Below are 25,174 nucleotides of genomic sequence, written 5' to 3' on the forward strand. Positions count from 1 at the left end.
TCAAATCATACATACAAACCTTCCATCCACAACCTTTTTCTCTGGACTGGGGCCTCCGTAGAGGTGGGGCAGGAACAAGCAGAGGCAGCCCTGGGGCTCTGAGCAGGGGTGGGTTTCGCAGGGCTCAGGGAGCCTGTAAGGAGGTGTTTTTGTAAAATGTGCAAAAAGGATATTTGTGTGCTCTTTTCTGAAACCCTACACTCTGAAAGCCTTGGCCCTCTAAAGCTGCCCTTGGCCGGCTCCTAAGGTGGGTCCTCCGTGCTCCAAGGGCCCTGGCTTTTGCCTGCTATTCTTACCCTCTCCGGACACACATGGGACACCCATGTGTGCACAATGCACCTTGTGCTGAAGGACAAGTTTGACTTGTCTCTGTATAAGAAGTGGGGGTAATGCCAGCAGGGACTAGGCGCTCCAGCAGCCTGACTTTCCTCCTAAGGGACTCATGGGGTCTTGGGGGAGGGGCCTCCCCCAGAGTGGCAGTCAGCCCTGGCCTTGATGCTGGTCTCTGGGTATATAGCTCACCAGACCTACTCTGTCTCTCCTCTACCCTTCATCCAACCCACCCAAAGCCAGGGAAACCGGGAGGGCCAGGACTAGGGCTTCCCTGGGCTGACCAGGGTGGACAGGGCAGGGCAGGAGGGCAAGAGGAGGCAGGGCTGTCCTTCGTGTCTGTGCCTCAGGTTTCCATCTTTGCTCTACTAGGCTGACCCAGAGGCATCTAGCCTTGGGTCCTGGGCTGCCTTCCCCAGGGCCAGAGCTGTCAGAACTAATTATCCAATTAGCTGATTAGCCAGGGAGCCTGGAGCTGCCTGGGGAGGCTACTCTGCTGGGCAGAAGCCTGGGCATATAGCTCAGCACAACCCTCTTCCTGCTCAGCTCCAGGACTCCAACCTCCTTCCTCATGCCTGTCCCCCCTATCTGCCCCTCTGCCTGTATCCAGGTGTCTCCTACCTGAGACTGCTGTGGGATGTTCAGAAAGTTGCCGTCCCGGGGTCCGATGCTGACAAACCGGTTGGCAGAGGAGGCGCCTGTCGTTGCGAATGCTGTGGGGAGCAGGGGAGAGAGGGAGAGACCCAGTCAGGCTGTAGGGCCCCCCAGGCACCACCCTTCTGGGCTGCTGAGAGGGAGAAACTGAGTTAGAAGTGTTGCAGGGTAGGCTGGCAACGTAAGGATGGGTGAGGGGCTACAGTGCGGGAGGCCAGACTCCACCTGAGTGGAGCCTACCAGGGCCCTTCCCCTCACTGACCAGGAACACGTACACACCTCCCTGCCTGTCAGGTGGCTTCCAAGGCTAAAGTAATGAAGGGCCCCCAATGCTGCAGCTGAAGTCCCTTGGACCCAGTTCTGTCCCCTATTGAGAGAATGGTCAGACTGGGAATGACCTTGGAGCCAGTCCAGGGGCGCACTGGTGGGGGACCCAAGCTTTCCTCCTTGAAGAGGGACAGTGAGAAGGTGGGAGCTGGGTGGCCTGGACAACCCTGTCTGGGGATGGCCTTCTCAGGCAGGCCACCTCTCCAGCCCCACAGCCTTACTGGGGGTACTAAATCACTTGCTACCCAGACAGTCCCAAAGATTGACAAGTGGTTCAAGGAACTCACACAAAGGCCCAATGGAGGACTGAGTCATGCAGGATGGGATTACAGAAGAGCCTGTGACCTGGCTGCCTGATTTGACTCTGAGGTAGAAAGGCTCAGGCCCATACCATTCTCTTCTGGTCAGGGCACCAGGCCAGGAGACAGTGGAGGAAGCCATAGACAGAGCCCCAAAGCTCAGCTGCCTAGGGGGCAGCTGTCCAATGCCTCAGGGGGCAAATGAACTCAATACCCCTGAGTAATTCTGGGGTATTCAGTTGGGAACCTAACAGTTGGAAAGATGTCCCCAAAGGGAAAAGGAGTGTCACAGGTTGCCTGGGAAGCCTAACCCCTCCCTGTTGTGTACCAGATACACCTGGGACGTGTTCACCAGATTCCGTCCCCCTCTCTCCACAAGAGTGCTCTAGTCTGGCTGTCCCCCCTCCAGTGACTATGATCATGACTTCATGTCTTATGACATATGCAGATGAGAAGATGGCATGGAGAGGGTAGGGAGGGGAAAGAACTCAAACCATGGGAGAGAAGGAGACAGAGAGTGCGAACAGACAGCAGTGTTGAGATGGGCCACCCTGCCGCCCACTGTTGCACAGTGCGAGCTCAGAGTCCTGCCCACCCCTGTCCCAGCCCAAGACAGCACACCACCCTGTCTTCCACCTCTCCTGTCCTTCACGTCGGGTCTCCCTGGGGGCCTCTCCATTTAGACTTTCCTTCTCTTCCCTTTGACAAAATCTGTCATTGGTTTTAAAGGGAAAAAATGAAGGAAGGGAAGGAGGAAGGAAGAGAGGGAGAAAGATGAAGTAAGTTAAGGCCCAGAGCTTCTCTTGCCCGTAACACATCCAACCTGGGGAAGGAATTGGGGCTGGGGGAAGGGGAGGAGGGGAGGAAAAAAAAAAAGAGGAACAACGAGAAACCAAATGGGAGACTGAGGGAGAGAGGATCAGAGGCAGCCTCCTGCATCTTCAGAGGCCCTGGGGCCAGATGGAGGTGAGGGCAAGGCAAAAAGGGGATGGTGGTGACGTCGCCTTGTGGTCACATTTAATTTTCTTGGTGTGTGTAGGGGAACAACGAAACAACAACAAAAAATTTGAAAAACAAAACCAAAAACCAAAAAAACAAAACCAGCAATCGGGCATGAAGATGGCATGGCTCTGCCTCCCGCCCCGCCCCCCTCATGCCAGCACCCCCGGCCCAGTGCCCCACTGCACTCTCCCTCCCGCCCCCCCCAGGGGGGCCTGGGCCAGGGCCCTGCTGGGAGCAGCGGAAAAGGGCTCACGGGGTGCTGGCTGGTGTAACTGAGGCCCAGGAGGCCATGGTCAGGGCTCAGCCCTGCTCTTGTCCAGGTTGGGGGGGGGGCTCCAAGATGCTCTGGAGGTGTTGGGGGAGCTGCTCCTCTTTTGCAGTGGAGACTGTATGGATGGGCCAGGGATGCTGGGTGCTGTGGTTTCGGTTTCATCGTCCACTTACAAGGTGATGGAGGAGTCAAGGCGGCGCCGTCTGGGGCAGTGCTGGTGGATTTGGAATCAGGCATAGGAAGGGGCACAGGTCTGGCCACTGGAGGCGGCGGCGGTAGCAAAAATGACCCCGGGACTTTGCCCTGGCCGCTACCGTTGGGCTGCGAACAACATAAATAGAGTGACGCATGAAAGCACATCACACACAGACACACGGTCCCCTGCGCGGCCGCCGCTCGCTCTGCTCACTTGGAGCGGGTACTCCCGGTGGAAGATGCAAGATGCAGGAATGGGAAGTAGGGTCCTCTCCTCTGTGCACTGGATGGAGGAGGGTGTGAGGCCTCTATTTGGTCTCTCAGGTGTTTCTCTCTGTCTCTCTCTTTTTTTTTTTCCTCATATGAAGTAGTAGGAGGGAAGAAGGGAGATGTCCGACGGGTGGTTCGTCATTTCTTAAGCAAAATGTCCTAGGTACAGAACCATGCCACCTAGCAATGCATACCACTGCACCTAGAACATTTATGCTCCTGGAAGACCTCTTCCCATGTCAAGAAAGATGAGCCAACTAACTTCCAATGCCCCCAAAGACACACTCTCCCTGTGGGCCTGGCTAGGGCTGGTTGACTAGCCAGTGCCCACAGGACTGCCAGAATCTTCCCTAAGACCAGCCTTGCACAGGAAGCTGCCAACACCAAGGGGCTCACCCTCTGCTCCAGCTCCGGCAGCCCATGTTCTCAGCCCATGTTCTCAGCTCCTACAGACAGTGGAGTGCTGGGCTTTTTTTTGCTGTTTTTTTTTCTAATAAAGATCAGCCAGGAAGGAAAATGTACCACCAGCTTCTGAGAGGTTCTTCTAGAGTATGCCCCTGGACAACACCCTCAGGAGCCACAGATGTTTTGCCACCAGGATCCATTTCTTATCTTTTGTACCCCCTTTGTCTCTAACTTAAGTTTCTCCTCCAGGCCTTGTACATGACTATACCTGGGTCAGCCTCAAGGCTTCAGGGAAAGTAGGCACCATGGGCTCCCAGCAACTGGCAGGAACAGTTTCCCTGGAAAGATCTGGAATATGTTTCCTTCTGCTGCTCGGGACAGTGCCCTGGACACCCGCCGGCAGCCCAGGTGCAGGGAAGCCTGGCTCCAGCTCTTCTTTTCCTATAGCCCAGCCCTTTTGGCCACCTAAGCACAAGTCTTGGGGGGTCCCTGTTCCCTACCCCAACCCCCAGGCTTCCCTCACTGGCGATTCTCCTGCCTTGTCCTCCTAAGTGCTGGGATTGTAAGATGTACCACCATACCTGGCCAGTGCTCCTCCTTCTATGGGAGGGCAGACCCTAGGAAGCCCACTCATCTGATATCTCCAGTCAGCCATTACTCTGTCCTCACTCATTTCACTTAGCCTATGACAATGAGACTTCAGGGGGTCACCTCTCTGCTCTGACAGAGCAGCTGGCTCAGCTCAGCACTCTCAGTGTCCAGCCCTTGACCAGGCATTGCACTCATGCTATAAAAAAAACCTTCCAACTACCCACAAGCAGCAATTCTCACCTCAGGGCAATTCTGTCCCCTCCTCAGAATACATTGGCAACATCTAAAGACATTTTTGGGATCTGAAAGACACTACTGGCACCAAGTGATACAGCTCCATGTCCTACAGCTCACAGGATTGGAGCTTATCATTGGCCTAGAGCTTAACCCTGTTATTCATGGGAAATTGTTGCAAAGGAAGCTTTATTCTACCCATTTCACAGCTGAATGCAGGTAAATGATTCATCCAAAGTCACCTGCTACACTGGCTAGGCCTAGGAGTGAAAGTTATATGCATCTGGTCCAAGGTCTTTTGGCAGGTTCATAAGCCCTCTTACCCAACTGCAATGTAGCTGATTCTCCCATCTTCTGAAACTTTCCATTGTTTAGAGGTAAGACACATTCTCCCCAGGGGTTCAAGTTTCTACCTCCATCCTTTCCCCTAAGCACTTCCCATTCCAAACTGTGTGCTAGTTCCAGAATTCAAGCTGAGCTCTAGGTCAAACTGCAGGCCTGCTCACCACAGAACACCCTTCCTCTATCCCTCGAGGCCTGCTCAGAAAGCACTACCCACCCACGCAGGCACCAGCCAGATTCTGTGAATCACAATTGTTTCTCACTGTCCTGTTCTTCTTGGACACCCTTGGCCTTCATCAAAGCCTTGGAAGCAGCTGCCCCGTAGGTTCCAGCGTGCTAGTAGAAGCATGGAGCAAATAAGTCCTACTGTCCAGGGAACACTGCCCCATCCTGCCTGCTGCACTTCATCTCCTACCTTTCCATGAGCTCCTAGGAGCCAACTCAGGTCATCAAGCTTATGTGACAGGTGCACTACCCTGAGAATGATTTTGCTGGGATTATAGGCATATACAATACCTGATTCCTGCTGCACTTCAGTCATAGGACCCCACAGCTGACCAACATGGAACCAGGAGCTCTGGTTCTACCCAGTATCCTTTATTCCTAATGATGTGTGAGGTCTGACATGCTCTCCCTCTAAATGGTTCCCTCCACCATTACTGCCTACTCTAAGGGTGATAATTCAGACACTTCTGGCTAAAAAAGCAGTGGCTGTCCAGCATTCCCTATGTGTGATCTGATCTTATATTAGTAAGTATCGTTTTTCAATGTGACTCTTCGGTTCTAGGCAACAGCCAAACCAAAAGGCAAGGTTTCCAGTTTTGCAAAGGTACCACTGAGATCCAAGCAACAGCCACTTCCTTTCTGTCTGTGGCCTTTCTCTTGTCACATTCTTCCCTCAGGCAAGAAATGGAACTGTCCCACAGATTCGGTGTCTCATGCCTTCTCTCGGGGTTCTGAGAAGCTAGTACATGGCATAGGGTCCTCTGTCTCCTTAGAGTCTGTTTCCTGTATGAGTATCTAAATGGATAACCCCACCTGATAGAGTTAGTCACAGTATTCATTCTGCTTCTAGAAGTAATGTTCAACAAACCTAGGGTATCTGAGTTCTGCTTGGGATACAACTCAAGGTGTTAGAAAGTCTTGAGACTCTGTTACCTTCGGACCTCATCAAAAAGGGGTTGCCACGAGCCTACAAGCTGGTAAAGTTTCTCACCTGTATCTTACAGAGCAACATTCCCGCCTCCCTGAGTCATGTGCTCTCGTTGGACCTGCAACTTTCCCGTTCACTCTCCCCCCGGAAACACAGCTAACCAGGCATCCTTCTTTTGCCCTTTCTATGTCCTGCGTGCTGTAGCCATGTGACCTTGGTCATTACTAACTGGGTTCTTTGAAACCAGTGCCTTAGCCTGGAGTTCAAAGATGAACTAACAGGGTACCTTGTGAACCCTTCTGCAATTTTCTGCAAGTTTTTCCTACGTAGATATTCCTGAAAAGCTGGTCTGTAACTTGGGATTCTCAAAGTGGTTAGGAAGTTGCTCCTTTAGGCTTTAGATCAGTGTTTTCAAAGTAGGTAACTTGGCCAGCAGTACAGGAAGCAGTACAGGAAATTTGGGAGACACATGGGTTCTCAGGTCCCACCCCTGTTGAAAACAAGCAGTAAGCCAAAGCCTCTAGGTGACTCTTAACACAAAGTCTGAGGACTGCTGCTCTAGTGTGGCTAGGGAGCAAGCACAGTCTCTGCTGTCTGCAGCTGCCCTTAGCCTCTTGCCCAGCAAGTTGAGTGCATCTCCAGACTCCCCTCAGAAGCCAGCTGTGGCAAGTTCCTCTCTTCAGTCTCAGACCACAGAGGAAACTCTGAAAGGTTGCTGCCCAAGCTTGCGATACTCTGCTGGCCAGCTGAATTAAGGTGTCTGATTACATCCTGTCTGCAATCTCCTGGAACAAGTACCTATCTTGAGAAAAGGACTCTAGGCAAAGTGAGTCCCCATGTTAGACAGTCATGACACTGGACAGGCTCAGGACCCAGCCCCCAGGTGGGAGGGGCTGAACTGACTCTCCAGGGTCCTACGTTAGGGATGGCTGCCAGGCCCTGCTCATCTGTGTTCCAAGCTTTGCTACCTCTGCTGGTGAAAAGGCAGGTGAGGTGGTGTGCCTCTGCTCTACGGTGCTGACTTCAGGACCTTTGGCGATGGGATATAGGCTAGAAACTCCTGTGGACTCGGCTGTATCTCTGAAGTGGTGATTAGGGGTCAGTCCCACCCCTTGATACTGGACAGAACTTATCCAGAAAAGCAGAAAGATCACCGTTGTGCTGAGGATCAGGGGAGTCAGCAAGAGAAACCCTTGTGGGGCAAAGAGGGGAAAAGATGAGAACAGCGGAGGGGTGGGGGGAAGCAAGCTGGAGGGAACAGGACCGATTCACAGGATGGACTGTGAGCCTAAAGGCAAAGACCCCTAGTCATGTTCCAGCACCAGCAAATGTCCATCTTCCCAGAGCCCACTGAGGCAGTCGGCATGAGCAATAGAGGACCCCCCTGGACTGCCTCTGGTGTGGATGTCTAGAACACATTTCCCAAATCAGCTTTCCAAAGCTCCTTGAATATCCTCCCCATAGGCTTCTAACATCAGGCTTCCAGACCTCCCATCCTGGCTAAGAGAGGAACTAGGGATTCTTCAAGCTCTCTGGCTACAGAACTTATCAGAGATATAGACCATCATGTCCCAACCCAAATGGCCCCTAGAGACTGCCTAAGACTTATCTCTAGCCCACCATCTTCCTAGATAATTCCTTAACTGAGTGTACTGAGTTTGGACCAGGTCTTGGGACTGGCTAATGGAGAAAGGCTCCACAGGGAGTCTCTCTGTCCTCCAGGGTTGTGGACTTTGCTCTGGAGCCAGAACAGTCCTGAGGTCCTCTGTTAAGAGTTCTGGCATAGGAATTTTCACAACATCTCCATGAATTAGGGCTTCTCTCCACATAGACTTCTCATGTGGGGCCCATTGAAAAGTGGAAGACAGATTTGACAGCCATAACTGAGGAGAAATGGGTGCTCCTGATATCTGTCAGATGGAGGCCAGAGATGCCTCCCACAGAGTCCAGGGCAGCCACATACCACAGAAAATAAATAGCCCAAATCAGTCATGAATCAGACAACAGTGATGAGTCAGACAAACGTAGGTCCAGCAGCTGTCAAATCCTTGCACCCCTGAGTTTTAAGAGGGTTGGGAGAGGTGTGGGGAGGTCCAAGGCCTAGATTTGACCAATCACAGGCTCACTCATGCTGGTAACCAAGGTTCCACAGGAAAGGTAAGGTGCTGCAGCAGGAAGGGCTCAGTCACTGATCCTACTTCTCCAGACCATGACAGACGGGTAGCCCTAACACCATGCTTGGACCCTGGCCCACTAAAATTGACCACAAAGTAGGTACTATTCATTCCCTGCTGATCCAGCCCCAGGTGGGCTCCTGGCTTTTGGCCTTCTCCTTATGAGCCCTCAGACAGACAGACAGACAGACAGACAGACAGACAGACGCTACAGGGAGGCTCCAGGGCCCTCTGGACTCACCTGTCCGGTGGCCTGACCCGAGCCATCCGAGCACACAAACTGCACAAACTCCTTCAGCGAGTCCTGCCCGTGGTGGTGGTGGTAGCGGATAGTTGGGTGTGTGAAGTAAGGGCTTGACTGCTGGATGATGGATGTGGAAGGGAAGTGCAGAGCTGATGCTGTGGACCGGGGGCTCCCTGTGTGCACACAGGCAGGAGAAAGAAAAAGGGGTCAGGACAGCCATGCAGGGGAGGATGAGGGAAGTGGTAATGGAAAGGGTGAGGACCCTGAGGGGCAGGTGGAATGGGGAAAGGCACTGTGTTCGGTACACACAAAATCTCCACAACAAACACAAACCCTCAGTCAATAACTTTGCTTTTTTCCTTTTTCAGTTTTTGAGGCAGTTCTCCCAGGCTTGTATCAATCTCACAGAGGTCCACCTGTTTCTGCCTCCCTAGTGCTGGGATTAAAGGTGTGTTCCACCATGCCTGGCTGAAATCAGTGACATTTTAATGCAATAAAAATTAATAATAACCGGATGTGATGGAACATGCCTTTAATGCCAGCACTTGGGAGGCAGAGACTGGCAGATAGGATAACCTCTGTGAGACTAGCAGGTTATATAGTGAGACCCTGTCTCAAAAAAAAACCCAAAATCTAATAATAATAACAACAACAACAATAAACTGGCAGATTAGTGCCTGAGGACCAGTTGCTTGTTTCTGTAAATGAAGTTTGACTGGACCTGAAGTGGGGGTTAGATGAGACAGGTAAACAACACCCTACAAGTGCAGGGTTGGGTGCTGTCTGTCTAAACTGTTAGAATTTTTTTTTTCGTGATCCTCCTGCCTCATCCTCCTGTGTTGGGATTGTAGGCCTTTGCCATCATGCCCAGCCTTGTCATTATGTTTTGTAAAAAAATTTTTTTTCGGTCTTTTTGAGACAGTGTCTCCCTGTAGCCCCAGCTGTCCTGGAACTCACTGTGTAGACCAGGCTGGCCTTGAACTCACAGAGATCCACCTGCCTCTGCCTCCCAAGTGCTGTGATTACAGGCATGCACCACCATGCCTGGCTACAATTTTTTTTTTCTTTAAAAACAGTACATTAAGATACTACTTATCTTGAGGATTGAGCTTTGGCCCCCCTCTTTTTTTTTCCACCCCTGGTGAGTACCTCACTTGCCCTGCCCTGAGTGTGAGCCTGCTGGACAGACAACAGGAGTCTGATGGCTCCAGAAACTTTGGACAATGGTAGGAATGACAGGTCCTGAGCCTGTGCAGGATGGGAACCTAGCACACAAACACTCTTTTTGTGTGTGTGTGTCTTTTTTGTCTTTTTGAGACAGGGTTTCCCTGTAGCCCCAGCTGTCTTGGAACTCACTATGTAGACCAGGCTGGCCTTGAACTCACAGAGATCCACCTGCCTCGGCCTCCCAAGTGCTGGGACTATAAGGCGTGTGCCACCACGCCCGGCCACATACACTCTCCTAACTCCAAAGTTTAAGGGGAGTGCACAGGCCTCCTTCATATGCTGCCCCATCTTCCTAGCACATGCATCCTAGCACTCACAATTCCTCCCCTGCTCAGGCCTCAGTACCTCCCTAAATCTACCCCCTCCCGTCTGGTTCCAATCAGCTCACTCTTGCTCTTAGTTTCATCAGGAGCTGAGGAAACTTGGCTTCTCTCTGGAGTTCATAAAAATGGAGTGCAGCGGAGTGGAGCCTGCTGCCCTCCCAGCTGCCTGCTTGAAGGCTTGGGCTCCCCACCCCCACCTTGTGGCCACCACACCCAGCCCCAGTGCTGGCTGCCTCTGGGCTCCCAGCCAGGAGGCCCCAAGGAAGAAGCTGGGAGGTAAGCCTCCCTGTTCTGTGTCCTACAGAAGAAAAGCCTGCTCAAGAGGCACAAGCAGCACACAGGGACACAAGGCCCTGTGTAAACAAAAGCCAGGCCTCTGCTGCCAGATGGGTGCTGCTGGAAGGAAACAGCAAGTAAGAGAAGCTAGATTCCCACCTGCCTCTGCCTGATCCCACCTTTCAGGAAGACCCAGGTATTGTCTCCAGCATCTTCTCCCTGGGCTGAAGATGTACCCTCAAAGCAGCAGGACAGCTCCTTTCCCTGGCAAGCAGACCAGGAGCCTCTTGTGCCCTAGGCCCAACCCTTCACTTCTGGAAAAGGGCAAAGAAACCCAGAGAAGGTAACCACTTGCCCCAGGACACACAACAGGAGCCTGGACTGCAGAGCAGTGTCATTTCCAATCCACTAGGAAAGAAACCTGGCTCAGCTAGGCACTGGGGGAAGAGTAGGTGTGGGAAGGGGAGGTTGCATGCAGCTCCCAGGAAGCATGTGCACATATGCATCCAACACAAGCTTACAATGGGAGTTGAGAAGTATGTGGTAGGGTGCCTGGGAACCAAAAGAGCAGGCCCAGGGGCCAGTCTGGCTCTCAGAGGTATGCTGTCTGTCCTATGCCATCTGACTGCTGTGCTGCAGCCCTCTCCAGGAGCCTGGAACTGTCACTCAGTGAGCCCTGGCCCTTACACCTGGTCAGCTACTCCTTGGCACTGCCACCTCCCAAACTGCCCCCTCCAGCCCCCCTTCATCTCTCACCTGGTCTGACTCCAGCAAGCACAGGCAGCGGGTGGTGAGTGAAAGCCATGCGCGGGGAGCTGCCCTGAGAGGAGAGGGCGCTGCAGAAGTCCAGCTTTCCTGACTTCTTTAGAGAAGCCGGGCCTGGGGGGAGGAAGCAGCAACACAGGCAGGTTTAGCTGGCTGGGGTAGGTGCAGGGACAGGGATGTGGGAAGCCTGCAGAGCAGCTTGCTCCATCTCTCCTCAGCCCCTGTAGCCCCTTCTCTACTCCTGCCACCCATTTTTGCCTCCAGGGCTCCTTCCGTGGCCTGGCCTTAGGGTACTTCTGAAGAGGAAAATGAGGCCTGCCCCTGGTAACAAGGGGTGGAATGTGCTGGGCAAGGGTAGCAAAGGAGGACATCCTACCCCTTGACAATTGATAAGGGAATAAAAGAGATATATTACAGGCTAAGATTTGAGAAGGAATGCACGAGGAGTCCATGAGAGCCAGAGCCAGGAGTTGTGGGCAGTGAAAGTGGCTGGAAGGACAAGTTGGGATCTACAGCAAGATATCCTGAGCTAGACCTCTGGTGTGAAGAGCCAGCTCTCCCTTTCTGGAAGGGAAAACATAGCTAGAGGCCCTCTGGAGGGATGCAACATTCCACAGAACAAGGACAGGCACTAGAGGGCTGGGAAGACCCTGAGGACAGAACCAGAGACGAGGGTAGTATTTGGCAGGAGACAGGAGCACAGAAAAGACCCTTTTAGGGCTCTGACTCTAGGTGCCAGCCAACAGCATCCCTGCCTAGTAGGTACACCATCAAGATGACAGTCTGAGGGTCTGGAGAGGTGGCTTGGCAGTTAAGAGGACTGGGGCTGTATTCCCAACACCCACATGGAAGCTTCAGACTGGCCTTAACTCCAGTTCCAGGGGAATCCAAAGCCCTCTTCTGACCCCTGCGGCATCACACACAGGTGCACTCACACACACATGCAGGCAATACACTCATATACATAAAAATAAAAATAATAGCCAGGTGTGGTGGCACACGCCTTTAATCCTGGCACTCGGGAGACAAGAGGCAGGTGGAGCTCTGTGAGTTCAAGGCCACCCTAGTCTACATAGTAAGTGCCAGAACAGCTGGGACTACAGAGGGACCCTGTCTCAAAAAGACCAAAAAATAAATAAATAAATAAATAAATAATAAATAAATAAATAATAATATATATTTTTTTTTAAAAAAAGATGACAGTCTGAGAAACAGGCTCTTAGTGGGTTCCTTTTGGGGGGAAGCTTATCTCCTGTTGTGGGTTGAGCTTCAAGGTTGTGCCCAGGCTGGCCAGGTAAGGTAGAGCCTGGGTAATCTAGAGCTGCCATTTTTGAGGGATAAACCTAGTCAGTTTTCGTGGGGTGTTGGGGAGGGGTGGCTACAGAACAGAGAAACAAGAGCCAGTCTTAACTAGAGAAAAGCAGTGGGGGAAGGGTGAGCACCCAGCCCGCCAGCAGAGGTGTTATCTGGTGGCAGCTGTATGCCACCTGATAGCTGGCATGGTGGGGAGGGGAGAGTGCCCCACCAGCTGTGCACAGCTGTCCCTGCTGCTGCACAGTGCCTACCCAGCTGTTCCTGTCCTGCAGCTGAGCTGCTTAATTGGCTATTTGTCGAGTCCAGGAAAACAACGACAAGTGTGTGGGGGGGAATAAGGGAGCTTGGGGGTGCTGCAAGAGGATGTTGGGGGTGCTGTGAATGGTAGGACTGCCAAAGCAACAGAAATGACAGGCACGAGAGCAGACAGCCAAGAGCAGAGACAGCGGAAGACTAGAGGAGGCTCTTGGGAGCAGGCCTGCATAGAAAGGTCTGGAAGTCCTCTTCCCAGGAGTCAGTGGCAGTGGGCAGGCCTAAAAGGCACCCTAGTAGTAGTCCTTACAGAAGATGTCACCTGCCTGAGACCAAGCCTGATTGAAACCTTGGACGTAGCATCCTCTAGTTTTCAACTCCTTCTCCAGAAATTTTGCTAGGGTCATGTGTGGGCTACGTTGGCCCAGGCCCAGGCTTCCACAAGGAGAACCTGGGAGGCACCTCCAAGCCATGCTGGGGTGTCTTCTCATACAACTCAGTCTCCTCTGGTGCTCTAGAAGGTCTCGAGTTCACTCCCTCAGCCCAAGACCAGGAGGTGAGCTCTGCCTGCTCTCTTTGCATGGAGCCAGAGCCAAAGCCAGGGCCTGCAATGGTTCCCTCAGCCCAGCCTCTACCAGACAAGCTGCCAACAGACCCTGGATCAGACAATGAAGCCCAGTCCCCAATCCCAACCAAAGTGTCCCCAGTCCTTTCTAGAGCAGGTGAGTTCTATGTGCACATCGTGCAAGTAAGCACAGGTCTACACACTCATAGGTCCCAAGACTCAAGGACATCCACAGTATGTCGGGCAGGGGTTGCCTGAAGTTAGTCACAAACACAGGCACATATTCTTCCTCTTGGGCTTCTGGGCTGTCTATACCATCAGTCAATCCTAAGGGTGCAGGTGGCTCAACAGGAAGGAGTGCTCAGGGAGGATGGAAAAGATGTGAGCTGGCTTCCTCCAGGCTCTTCAGAACCTCTGCCCTTTGCTAGCTTCCCAAGATAGCTCTGCCCATTCTACCCTGAGTACTGAGCCTCTTTGTAAAGCTGGGTCCCTAGGCCAGGATTAGCCCACCTGAAATCTGTCTCCCTGGGGGCATTTGGCAATGTCTGCAGACATTTATGGTCATTCAAACAGAGTGGCCGGAGGTGGTGATGTAATCCTATAATCCCAGCATTTGGAAGACTAAGATAAGGGGGAATCCAGAGTTTGAGGCCAGCCTGGCTATTACATAGCAAGGCCCTGTCTCAAAACAAAACAACCAAGAAATCAGGGGTTAGATGTTTGCTACTGGCATCTGGTGGTGAAACTAGGGATGCTACTCAGCACCTCCCAGGGACTACAATGAAGCAGTCCCTGTCTCAGAAAGCCTTAAGCCTGAAAATGCTACTTAGATCCAGTTGGGAAACTGCTTTAATCCAGGAGAATCACAGGGCTGGGCAGCTCTCTATAGGCAAGGAGGCTGTGAAGAGGAGGCTATGCCCCTAACTGAAGGGCACTGGAGGGTTGATAGCAATCTGCCCCACCATCTTACAGGCCTGCTACCTACTCAGGAGTCCAACTCGTCACCCAACTCCTTCAGCCTAGTCTGCCATCCTCATATCAGGAGTGACAGCCATTAGTACCACCTGACAGCAGAGACCATGGGGAAGTACAGGCTGCTCTAGGTCTGGGTGGGGACTGTCATGCCCATACCTGCATCCACATCATTGGGCCATCCGCTGGACTGGCTGCTGGCAGCAGCTGGGGAGCGGCCTGTCCCAGGATAGAACACATCATCAACGGGGCTCTCCATCTCGCTGTCATCAATGGACTTGGGGCGCTTGGTGGTGCTGGGGAAGGAGGAAAGAATTGAACAGGCTGAGGTTCTACGTAGCTACCAGGTGTTCAGGCCCAGGAATTGTACACTGGCAAATGCCAGTCCACAGCAGCATTTGTGGATGCTCCCTGGAGTGAAGCAGCTCTAAACTTACTCTTCCTCAAGCCACTTATGGGTCATTAAAGAAATGAGTGGGGCTGGAGATGGCTCAGTGGTTAAAAGTACTGGCTGCTCTTGTAGAGGACCCTTGTTCTGTTCCCAGTACCCACATGGCAGCTAACAACCATCTGTAACTTCAGTTCCAGGGGATCTGGAGCCCTCTTCTGACTTCCCTGGGCACTGCACAGCACAGGTACACTTACACACATGCACGCAATATACTCATACACATAAAATAAAAATAATATTTTTTAAAAAAGAAATGGGTAAAACCCTCATTTGCACATATGTCCCACCCACTATTTCCTATTAGCCTTGGACAGTGCCACAAAACTTATCATCAAGCACAGATACTTTAAGCCAGGAGTGGTGGCTCATACTTGTAATCCTAGCACTAGGGAGGCTGAGGCAGGAGGATAGCCGTGAATTAATTACAGGCCAGCCAATTCAGTCTGTCTCAAAAACAAACAAACAACCAAACAAAAAGAATATTTTAATGTAAGATTAAAAAAAATCAAAATGAGCCAGGCATGGTAGTACACACCTTTAATCCCAGGACTTGGGAGGCAGAGGCAGGCAGATCTATGTGCATTCCAGACCTGAGTAGTCTACATACAGAGTTCCAGTCAGCCAGTGCTACATAGTGAGATCTTGCCTTTAAAAAAAAAATCAAAACTAAAAACCTCATGGTGAACAAAAATGTTCCAGTTAAAAAGTACAGAATTTAGGGCTAGAGAGATGGCTCGGTGGTGAAGAGCACTCCCTTCTAACTCCACTTCCAGGGGATCTGATACCCTCCTCTGGCTTCCAGGGGGCTCCTACACTCATGTGAACATAAATTCATACAAGCACACACACATATAAAAATAATAAATAAAATTATTTTTCAGAAAGGGCAAGACTCAACTGTCCCCTGCAAGACTTTGGCCTTCACCTTGAGCTGTCTCCACCTCCCAGGTATCTCTTTACACATCACCCTACCTGTTCAGCCTGGTAAAATAGCTTCTCTGCTACCAGCCCTGCCCACATATGCTATTGCTGGAGGGTGCTTTCTGGAACACACATCCCAGTATGCCCTCCAGTGGTTCCCACTACCCTAGATGAATTTAAAGGCCTCCTCTGGTCTTTGAAGTCCTCTGTGGGACAGCCCTCACAACTTGTCCAATTCTGACTGAAAGGGAAGCTTCTAGGTAGATACCTCATACAGTCCCTGTGTCTAGGTTCAAAGCTACCTCCCTAAGACAGGTTTTCTCTGATCCCCACTTTCAGGCCTTATGTGGGTTTGGGTCCCCAGTGCCAAGTACTTCATGACAACAGGAAGCAGGAAGCTCAATGGGTGGCAGAGCATGATGGCATCTTAAAGCATCCCCACCCAGGAAGCACAGCTGCTCCAGCTACAGGGAGAGGGTCAAGGAGATGAGGAAGCCACGGTACTGGCTTACCTGGTAGAAGGAGGGGAGGTGATGGACCGCCGCCCCAGGGTCACCTGGTTTATGTTGTAGTAGCTGGGGCTCTCCAGGTCTGCCAGCGAGAAGTTGGGTCCTGATGCTGTTGCAACAGGAGCTGGGAAGAAGGAGAAGCTGGTGAGGTTGGAATGAGCCATTGCAAGCCCTATGGACCAGCTTAGGTGCTATGAGCCACTTCCCAGAAGACCAGCAGGGAGCCTACTGTGGTCCCACAGGACAGGGAAGGTGGGCTGCCTAGGATGTTTGGGGAGAACTCTTTTGCGGCTGGGGGTTATGAGGGAAAAGCCATTGGTTGTGGGTTCCCCGCCCCAATGCAACAGAAATTAGAGACAGGAGTCTCTATTCTCCTAGCCTAGGACTCAAGGGGCAGAGAGTCCCCAAAAGACACCATCAGTACAGGGCCCTGTGAAGTCTCAGTACTAGACCACTGAAGTCCTCTGTGGGATAGTCCTGACTACTTGTCTAATTCTGATTGAAAGGGGGGCTGCCTAGAATCTTCCAGTGGATACTTTGTGCCAGACTCCTGTGTGTTTGGGTTCCAATGCTACCTCCCCAAGACAGGACTTCTCTGATCCCAGTTTTTTAAGCTTTGACCTCATAGATTTTCACTCTAGTTCTGGTCCCTGGACCTGACAGAAGGACACACTTACTCTGTGATACTCTCACCAACTCTGTCACATTCCAGACCCCAGAAGTCACAAAGCAGTCCTGGAAACTCAAGTGCCCTGGAGAGGGAGAAGAACTGATGAGTGAAGTCAGGCTGGGTGGGCTGCTGCTATTTCCCCAGAGTTCTTCCCTGCTTGACCCACTCCCTTCAGGACTCCCTGTTGTTGAAGAGAGCTGTGCCCCTCTCCTCTGAAGGCAGCCCAAGTCACTGGACAGATGAGTGAAGAGGAAGGGGAGGTGGGGTAGGGCACTGACCGTTGGGCAGTGGTTTGATGTCTGCATCTCCTTGCTGGTTTGAACTGTCTGATTGTCCGGATTCTGTAGAAGACACAAAAGTATGGATGGGTCAGGAGTAAGGCTTTGCATAAACACTGGCTAAGCAGATACTCTTCAGCCTTGGGTACCCACCCTGGACAGTAGACCGCCTAACCCATGCCCTGGGGTCAACCTACACAGAGAGGAGGGAAGACAGAATGTACCTTACTCCTGACATTTGGACTGGATTGTCTTCGTGGAAGGGGGAGGGAAGTCCTGGGTACTGCAGTATATACAGTGCCATCCCTGACCTCCGCCCGCTAGATACTAGTAGCATCCTAGTTGTGACAGACCAAACTCTCCAGAGACTGCAATGTGCTCTGAGGGGCAGAGGTGTCATGGGTCAGTAGCATTGGCCTACAGTCTGAAGTTAGGAGGGCACCAAGGAAAGAAGCCAGTGATGGGCACTGTCCATAGTAGGGCAGACCCCAGAGCTCTCCCTCCTCCAGAGGGGCATCCCCATCCCAAACTTCATTTATTAAAGCCATTTCTATAGGGCCATACCTCCCCCACCTCACCTTTATGCCTGCAGGTAGTGCCTGGCAACCTGGAGGGGGGATGTGCCCAGCCACTGCCCACTCTGTGCCAGCCTGTCTAGGCTGTCTCATGCCCCACTGCCACAGCTGCTCAGAGGGAGCCCCAAGACAAGGGCTTATTGTGCAGTGGGAGCTCACAGAGGGCTGGGGGCAGGGTGGAGTGTGTATGTGAATATTTTGCTGAGCTTGGGAAAGCACCACCCCGCCCCCTTTCCATCCAGGTCGGCCAAAGCCAGGGGCAAGATGGGGGACCTCCAGAATGCCTGCTTGGGCATGACAGCTGGTGAGAGGGTGGGGATGCTGGGGCAGGTTGTACGGCACTTGGTGAAGACTCAGCTGCTCATAAGGACCACAGGGGTTGGTATCTGAATACTGCCCTGGTTCTGGCCAAGGCTTTGCTGTGCTCTTCAGAGTAGCCCAGCCTCCTGGGATTTACTCACAGTGCCTTCATGTGCAACCTGCTGGTTCCAGGAGGGAAGGAGAGAGCTAAGTGCTGGCCTCGTGGGCCCTGCTTTGAGAGCCAAGGCCCTGCATGCCTGTGGCTGAGGGCACTGGACAGGCTCCTGGCCATCTCATTGTGTGATGGGTAGAAGGTAGCATGCTTTCAGCCCCTGCTATCCTCCTCTTTTATCTTGTTTTTTTTTTTTTTTTTTTTTTTTTTTTTTTTTCTTGGCAGCTTACTAGGGACTGAACCTAGGGCCTCATTCCTGTGAAGCCAGAGCGCTACCACTGAGCTATATAGCTCCAACCCTTCAATTTAAAAAAAAAAAAATATTTTTTTGTCTTTTTGAGACAGGGTCTCTCTGTAGCCCCAGCTGACCTGGAACTCACTATGTAGACCAGGCTGGCCTTGAACTCACAGAGATCCACCTGCTGTGAGTGCTGTGATTAAAGGCATATACCACCAAACTGGGCCATTTTTTTTCATTCTAAAAAATAATAGTAAATTTTGCTATAAATCAAGAAAGCATAGGTTTATGAGGAAAGTACTCACAAGTCACCCTCCTTTAATTTGGGGTATATTCTTACATACCACGAAGGTCGTCTCTTTGTCAGTGGTGTTCTCTGCTACAGAAGGAGCCTGGGACCTCCTCCAATACACCCTAGCTGCATACCCTGGATGACACGGCAGGAATTTTCTGGCTCTCTGTGTCTTATTCAAGCCCAAGTCAGTCCAAGTGGAAGCCAGGGGGCATAGGTGGCAGGTGGCCTATGCTAGGACCTCCTTGGACCCTAAACTGAGAGGTTACCTCAATATGCAGTTGAGAAAGGAAGCAACCTTAAGACTGGTGTGCAAAACCCAAGGAATATGTGGCACAGGCTCTGCTGCTAAGGAGACTGCCATGGTCTCATCCTAGAACCAACTCAGCCCCAAAGCCCTCCAAAGCTTTGTGTGCCAGGGACAAGACACAGACCTTCAGAATGTCTGCCTGGTCAGTCTGAGGGGGGTCAGAGTCAACTCTACAAGAGTGCTGCTGGCCCACTGCAAATGGCCAAGGAGAGCAGGAGAGCTGTGTGCCCATATGTGTACGTGGGTGCATGCATATCCAGCCAAGAGACAGAAAGAGTAGAGAACATGACAAAGAGATGGAGGTGCGCCAGTGACTGAGGCAGAGACAAATGGGGTTCCAAGAGAGCGCGACAGACAGGAAATCCTTCTAAACCAGGACACTGCCCAAAAGGGTGCTGCTGTTATTACTATCAGCTCAATGTAAAGGAACAAGCAGGAGAGGCTGGGTGGATGAGGCCAGTTGCCACGCACCTCTAGGCGCGGCTCCGAGTGCTGCTGGCAGCCATTTTAGACCTTGGCAGCCATCTTATGGCTGGCGGCCCCAGCCAATGCGGCTACAATGCTGCCACCGCCAGCCCCCAACACGCTCAGCTCTCCTCCAGGACAAAAGGCAGAAACACTGGAAGTCTGGGCCCAGGCTCACGGGCAGGGAGTCATCCCTGCAGCCCAGGCAACTGCAAGCCAGGGTCTTGCAGGTCTGCCTTAACCTAAGCATTCGTGCTCCCTGCCCATGTCATGGACGGGCAAGGGCAATGACGCTGGGGACCTGGCAGCACTGTGGCTCTGCTGAAAGGTAGCCGGAGCCCTTAGTACCACATCCATGCCCAAGAACTCTACCAGTTCAGCAAAAATGGACTCCTGTCCAACAGGGCCAAGGGTGCTTTGGACAGTAAGGGATGTTAATACCCTGTCAGCTCACAGACACATCCTGGACAGACATGGGAAGGGGGTCTCCAGGCTCCCAGACAGGCTTTGGGACTAAAAGGCATCCTGCCATCCAGTGATGGGAACCAGTGACCAGCTTTCCTATGTGGTAGGCTCTTCTAGGATGCCCTGCCTCAAGGTCTGGGCCTGCTTTGGACATCCCTAGACACCAGGGGCTAGGCCCTAGGACAGCATGCCAGAGTGCCTTGACTCCCTTCTCTGCCTGGGCTTCCTGGGGAGGGGGGTAGAGAGGAGGAAAACCCCTTTATGACAACTCCTCCCCAGGTCCTGCCTCATAGCTGCTTGGCTTTTATCTGGCAGAATAGGGCTTATCAGAGCCACCAGCTGAACAAACACACAAATCCACAGTTAGTGAGAAAAAATACTCTGCCTGAACTCTTTATCTCCTGTTCACAGGCCTTGCACACTGCCCACTGCCAACAGTACAGGAGGGAACCCGAGACAGCACAGTGGGGGCTGAGTTCTCCACTCTGGAGATGGAAGGTGGCTTCCCTGACTCTGGCCCTGCCTTGGCTGTCTCCCCTCTATATCTTTGCTATCCCCTACTTTTTCCCTCCTTGTTCCCAGCCCAGGGCAGCTCTCCCCTAGCAGTCCTGCCAATGGTGTGCATGAGTGAGCCCTTGCCCACACAGAACCCCCTCCAGTGTCTGCTTTCTCACTGGTGATAGTGGGACAGCTGGTGGTGTGTAGGCCAGTGGGGGGCCAGGGATAGTACTGGCTGATACAAGGCAGGCAGGTGCTTCTCCATCTCTTATCCTGTCCTGTCTAGCCCACACTGGTCCTGCAGTCTGCTGTGGCCGTGTCCCTTCACATCCTTTCCTGTCTCACTCTGGCTGCCACAACAGTGGAGCTGCAGCCTCTCTCTCTCTCTCTCTCTCTCTCTCTCTCTCTCTCTCTCTCTCTCTCTCTCTCTCTCTCTCTCTCTCTCTCTCTCTCTCTCTCTCTCTCTCTCTCTCTCTCTCTCTCTCTCTCTCTCTCTCTCTCTCTCTCTCTCTCTCTCTCTCTCTCTCTCTCTCTCTCTCTCTCTCTCTCTCTCTCTCTCTCTCTCTCTCTCTCTCTCTCTCTCTCTCTCTCTCTCTCTCTCTCTCTCTCTCTCTAATTCAAGGTCAGTCTGGCCCAGGCAGGGAAGAGAACCCAGCTCTGTACTCTCTCTCTAGAGCCTGGAGGTCTTGCCACTTCCTGTAGAGAAAGAAAACAGGAGGGTTCACTGGCCACTGCTCCTGGATCCAATCCAAGGCATTCAATGGTCTCTAAAGTCCTGGTGTTGAGGAACAAAGCTCTGCTCTAAACTGCCTCCCACTCTGCCCGCCAAATGCAACTACCTGAGAATGCAGCCCAGCCCATGTTTGATGAATTCCCTGGATGGGCAGGTGGCTTGGTCCCTGCCCATCTGAGCCAGGCTTGGAGAGGGGCAGATCTTAGAGCCCACAGTTCATTTTCAGTGCTGTTGGGTTGATGTGGGTTAGAGTTAGGTCAAGCTACTGTGGTGTCACACAAGTGCACAGCTCCCGTCTCTCTCTGGGGACTGAGATTGTTCATGCAAGGCACACCTCTGAGGCGCAGATTGTCCCTGCTAGTCCTGGCTACTCTACAGGATTCAGGAAGGTAGGGTTGGCTATGAAGGGGCAGGTGATAAATCTGGGCTGACTGGGTGTAGGCCTAAGTGGGTTCAGCAGAACTGGACTCTGAAAGGGTCCTGGCTGCAGGTTCTTGACTGTACAGTCATTCCCATACCATAGGTCATTCCCTACTGCAACAGCTTGCAGACTACAGGTGTCAGACAGCATGCAACTGACAGTGGCCCATATGGGCCCTTCCCTTTCCCATGTCTCTTGGTGTCCTCTGTAGTAGCCAAAAGTTTCCCATTAATATTGCCCTTCTCACCCTCCTCCAGCCCCACTCTCTCAGCCCAAGTCCTCTCACTGTGCTTTTGGCCTTGCTCTCCGGATTCCATCTCTGGGCTCTCTTTGGACACACCCCCATCCCATTTTTCCCTCTTTCCTTGTACTTCACTGAAATGCTTGCACATATGTGAACATGTGAATACTTGAGAAGACTGCTTCCTAAGCAGAGCTCTAGAAGGGAGGCATCCATGGCCAGGAGCTCAGCATTGCCCATAAACCCTGATGGACAGCATGTTCACACACACACACACACACACACACACACACACACACACACACATTTTTCTCCCCCAGACAAGGATATATTTATGGCTCCCAGAAAGTGAGGGGAGGAATCCCTCTCACTACAGCCAACATTCTCCTCAGCTCCCGCAAGAAACAAGTTCACTCTTCAAGGGGCAGGCTCATAGTGTAACTCATTGGCCAGCTGCCCCTGTGAACTTCACCCAGAATAATCTTTGGAGGCCATGAGGGGTGCACACATCAGCTTTGGCTACACGCCATGTGTGTACACTTGGGTGAGCACACTTGTTATACCCTCAGTCACTATGCCACCAGTCCCTCCTTAGTGTCAAGAAAAGGTGGACCATCCTAAGTCATAGGAAGGAACCCCTCAACTATGAGGAACCAATGGCTCTGGGAGGGAGGGTAGTACTGACCTTCTCCTGGCCCTCCCCAGGCCTGAGGTTCCAGAAACAGGCAGGGATATGATTCAAGATCCCATCCCTGCCCTCCCCAGGGCTGTACCCTGTCTGCCTACATCTCCCCTCTCCTCTGTGATTCCGGAGTGTCCAGGGTACAGGAAACCCAATCTCGAGGGGAGCCAGAGGCCCAGCCTGCAGCAGTCAGAGTTGGAGAATGTGACTATTGTATCTCCTGAAACACAAGTCAGAGAATCTGAGACACTCTGAGGAGGGGGACGCAATGGATGGGGGCTGGAGGACAGGTCACAAAGGGGCTCTCCCTGTCTCAGCAAACAGAACACTGGGGACCTTGACTGAGAGAAAGTTCTTGAGAGTGCAGGGCAGCCAGTGGGCAGAGGGAGGCAGGGCTAGGTGGATAAGGGGTAGCTAGGTATCCTCTTTTTCTGTGTTTCCTACCTACCTCTGAAGCCAGTGTGTGCAAACATCCTGGAATCATCCAGAGTCTGGGGTTTGCCCCTGCCACCTCTAGACCCTCACAGGGTAGATGGAGGAGCTTATAAGGAACGACAGGCTCCTGGAGCTGTGAGTGGGCATGCCATCCCTCTACTAACCTTCCTCTCTCATTACCTCACAGACCCAAAGGGGCTCCAGATTTTGACTTGAGTTACTTGCTAGGGGTCTGGGGCTGCTCTGGGGGATGAACCAGAGGTGATGAGTGACAGGGACACACATGGTCTACCCTCACAAGGCTGCCCACAGGCTGAGGCACAAGGAGAGTGGAGAGCCATGTGGGTGCACTGACAGGTTGGACAACGGGTACCCTCTCTCCCTGCTCCACAGGTGCCATGCTGGAGCATGGGAGGGTCTGCAGGTCTCCTGGGGAGCAGATAGACTACTGATGTGCCTTCTTGGGCCGTAACCCATGCTCAGGCTTTGTCTAAAAGTCTCAGGTGAGAAGGGCAGTTTCCTACAGCTCATGGTCATCATCCCTCAGGTTGTGGAAATGGACCCCTAACCAGAAGCTCTTAAGTTACCAAGTCCGGACCCCCACACCTTCATATAATGAGAAAGGTATTCCTAAACTCATGCTTTTCCTCATAGAAAGTGGGTTTCCCATCTCCCCTTTCACCCCTGTATCAGTTGGCATTAGACATGAACCACCAGACGTGCCATGCCAGGTACCTGCCACATGCCAGAAGGTTCAGGGAAAACTGGAGATAGAGCTTGAAACTGAGAAGTGGGATGAGCTGGTAGGGGACCTGGGTGCTCAGTGGTTCTGCCACAAGGGATGACAAGCTGAGGTCAGCAGAGAGGAAAGACACACCTCCCTACAGAGCAGAACACCTAATAAGAGACACAGACAAAGGCACTCAGCCCAGCAGCAACCACAAGACCCCTGGCAACAGCTATATGGACATGTGGGTGGGTAGACGTGCGGACCTAAGGCTGAACCCAGCACTTCAGAGACCAGGACTCCACAACTATCTGTGGAGTAAATGGGAAGACCCAGGGCTCACTTGGTGACCACGCTGTCCCAGTTGAGTGTTTCAGGTGTAGTAGGGGCAGGGAATCCCCACCAGAGCAGGAATCCAACCCAAGATGATGGGTAGGGGATGCAGAGGCAGGATAGGAACTTCAGGGAGACGGAGAGAGGCAGGAGCCACCTGGCTCAGGCCCACCTTCCCTCATCCCTTGAGTCTGTCCTAGCCCAACTTGGGAGGAGCACAATGTGGGTGCTCTACCAATCTGGAGACCCTTGCCTCACCCTAGCAGAGGAGAGTAAAGGGGAACATCTAGGCAGAGGAAGATGGCAGTAATGGTACTCCAAAACAACTCAAATAAATTCATGCCCCCGAACTGCCCAGTGGCCTTGGCTGAGTTCACACTGATTTCTTGGCTGTAGGTAAAGGCAGCACCCACCCACTGGGTTCCTGGGCAAGGAGCAGATGGGAAACATGGATGACAGGCTTTTGGCCCAAGGCCTGGCTCTGAGTAGCAGCTCCCTGAACACTGGTTGTCTGTCTGATCGCCATTTCCCTTTGTCTTCACTTGCTGAAATTCCACTCCTCCCTCCAGGCTCTGTCAGATGCCACCTTGGCTGGTGACATGGTAAGTGCATCTGGGATTGTTTGGGGTCCCAGAGGTCACAGCAGTAAGCAGAAGGGCCTGGCTCCATTACCTCTATGAAGAGCAGGAGAGCAGTTTCTCAGCCACTAAAAGGCAGAGCCAGCTGGACCCCCTAATACAGGTGTGTCCTCCCCATAGCAGTGGACAGAAGCTACTAATAAATGACCTGAGGCTGCTGGAAGAGGGTGGAGAGAGACAGGGGAAGAGGTCAAGGGATGGGCAAGGCCAACGGGGAAGAGGGAAAACAGTACTTGTCCCCTGGATTCTGAGGGTCCTAGCCCCAATAGCCTGCCCTGCCTTTCCCAATCCTGGGGTATGAGAGCTAAGGATACTCAAAGCACAGGAGCTGACCCCGGGATGGCAAGTGCCACACCTGGCAACACCTGCTAGTGTTATGACTTGCCAGGAGCAATTCCGAGGGTCATGTGACAGTAGGGTCCAGCAAGTGGTACCCAGCCTAAAAAACCTGCCCCCTCCTCAAACTGATGAATAGAAACCGACAGTGGAAAATGTTTTCAATACACAGCAAGCTAAGAAAAGCCAGGGACCTGGTGGAAGAAGTGCCCCATCTCAGCCAGTGGCCTGCATAGCTGATACCTATCCCACCCCCCTCTCTATTTCCAGCACTGCCCTTTCTGGACCTTTGAGTTGCC

The 25,174-nt window shown here is 52.4% G+C and overlaps 1 protein-coding gene across 8 annotated transcripts in view; it reads right to left on the reverse strand.

Annotated features, from left to right (window-relative positions):
- The window catches only part of Nfix (nuclear factor I X), a 98,365-nt gene that overhangs the window by 7,192 nt on the left and 65,999 nt on the right, over positions 1-25,174 (reverse strand). For 2 of the 8 annotated variants that reach the window (XM_008855448.3, XM_017794945.2), the window contains exons 3-10: positions 17,015-17,077; positions 16,744-16,818; positions 16,070-16,190; positions 14,345-14,481; positions 11,074-11,196; positions 8,489-8,664; positions 3,057-3,204; positions 952-1,043 (exon numbers count right to left, since the gene is read on the reverse strand). In XM_008855448.3, the coding sequence (XP_008853670.1) occupies positions 952-1,043; positions 3,057-3,204; positions 8,489-8,664; positions 11,074-11,196; positions 14,345-14,481; positions 16,070-16,190; positions 16,744-16,818; positions 17,015-17,077 (935 nt within the window). The remainder of the gene's footprint in view (positions 1-951; positions 1,044-3,056; positions 3,205-8,488; positions 8,665-11,073; positions 11,197-14,344; positions 14,482-16,069; positions 16,191-16,743; positions 16,819-17,014; positions 17,078-25,174) is intronic. The other 6 variants (XM_008855453.3, XM_008855454.3, XM_008855455.2 and 3 more) reach the window with 4 other exon arrangements.

Source organism: Nannospalax galili, unplaced genomic scaffold (assembly GCF_000622305.1).
Source record: "Nannospalax galili isolate Female #2095 unplaced genomic scaffold, S.galili_v1.0 scaffold47, whole genome shotgun sequence".
NCBI lineage: Eukaryota > Metazoa > Chordata > Mammalia > Rodentia > Spalacidae > Nannospalax > Nannospalax galili.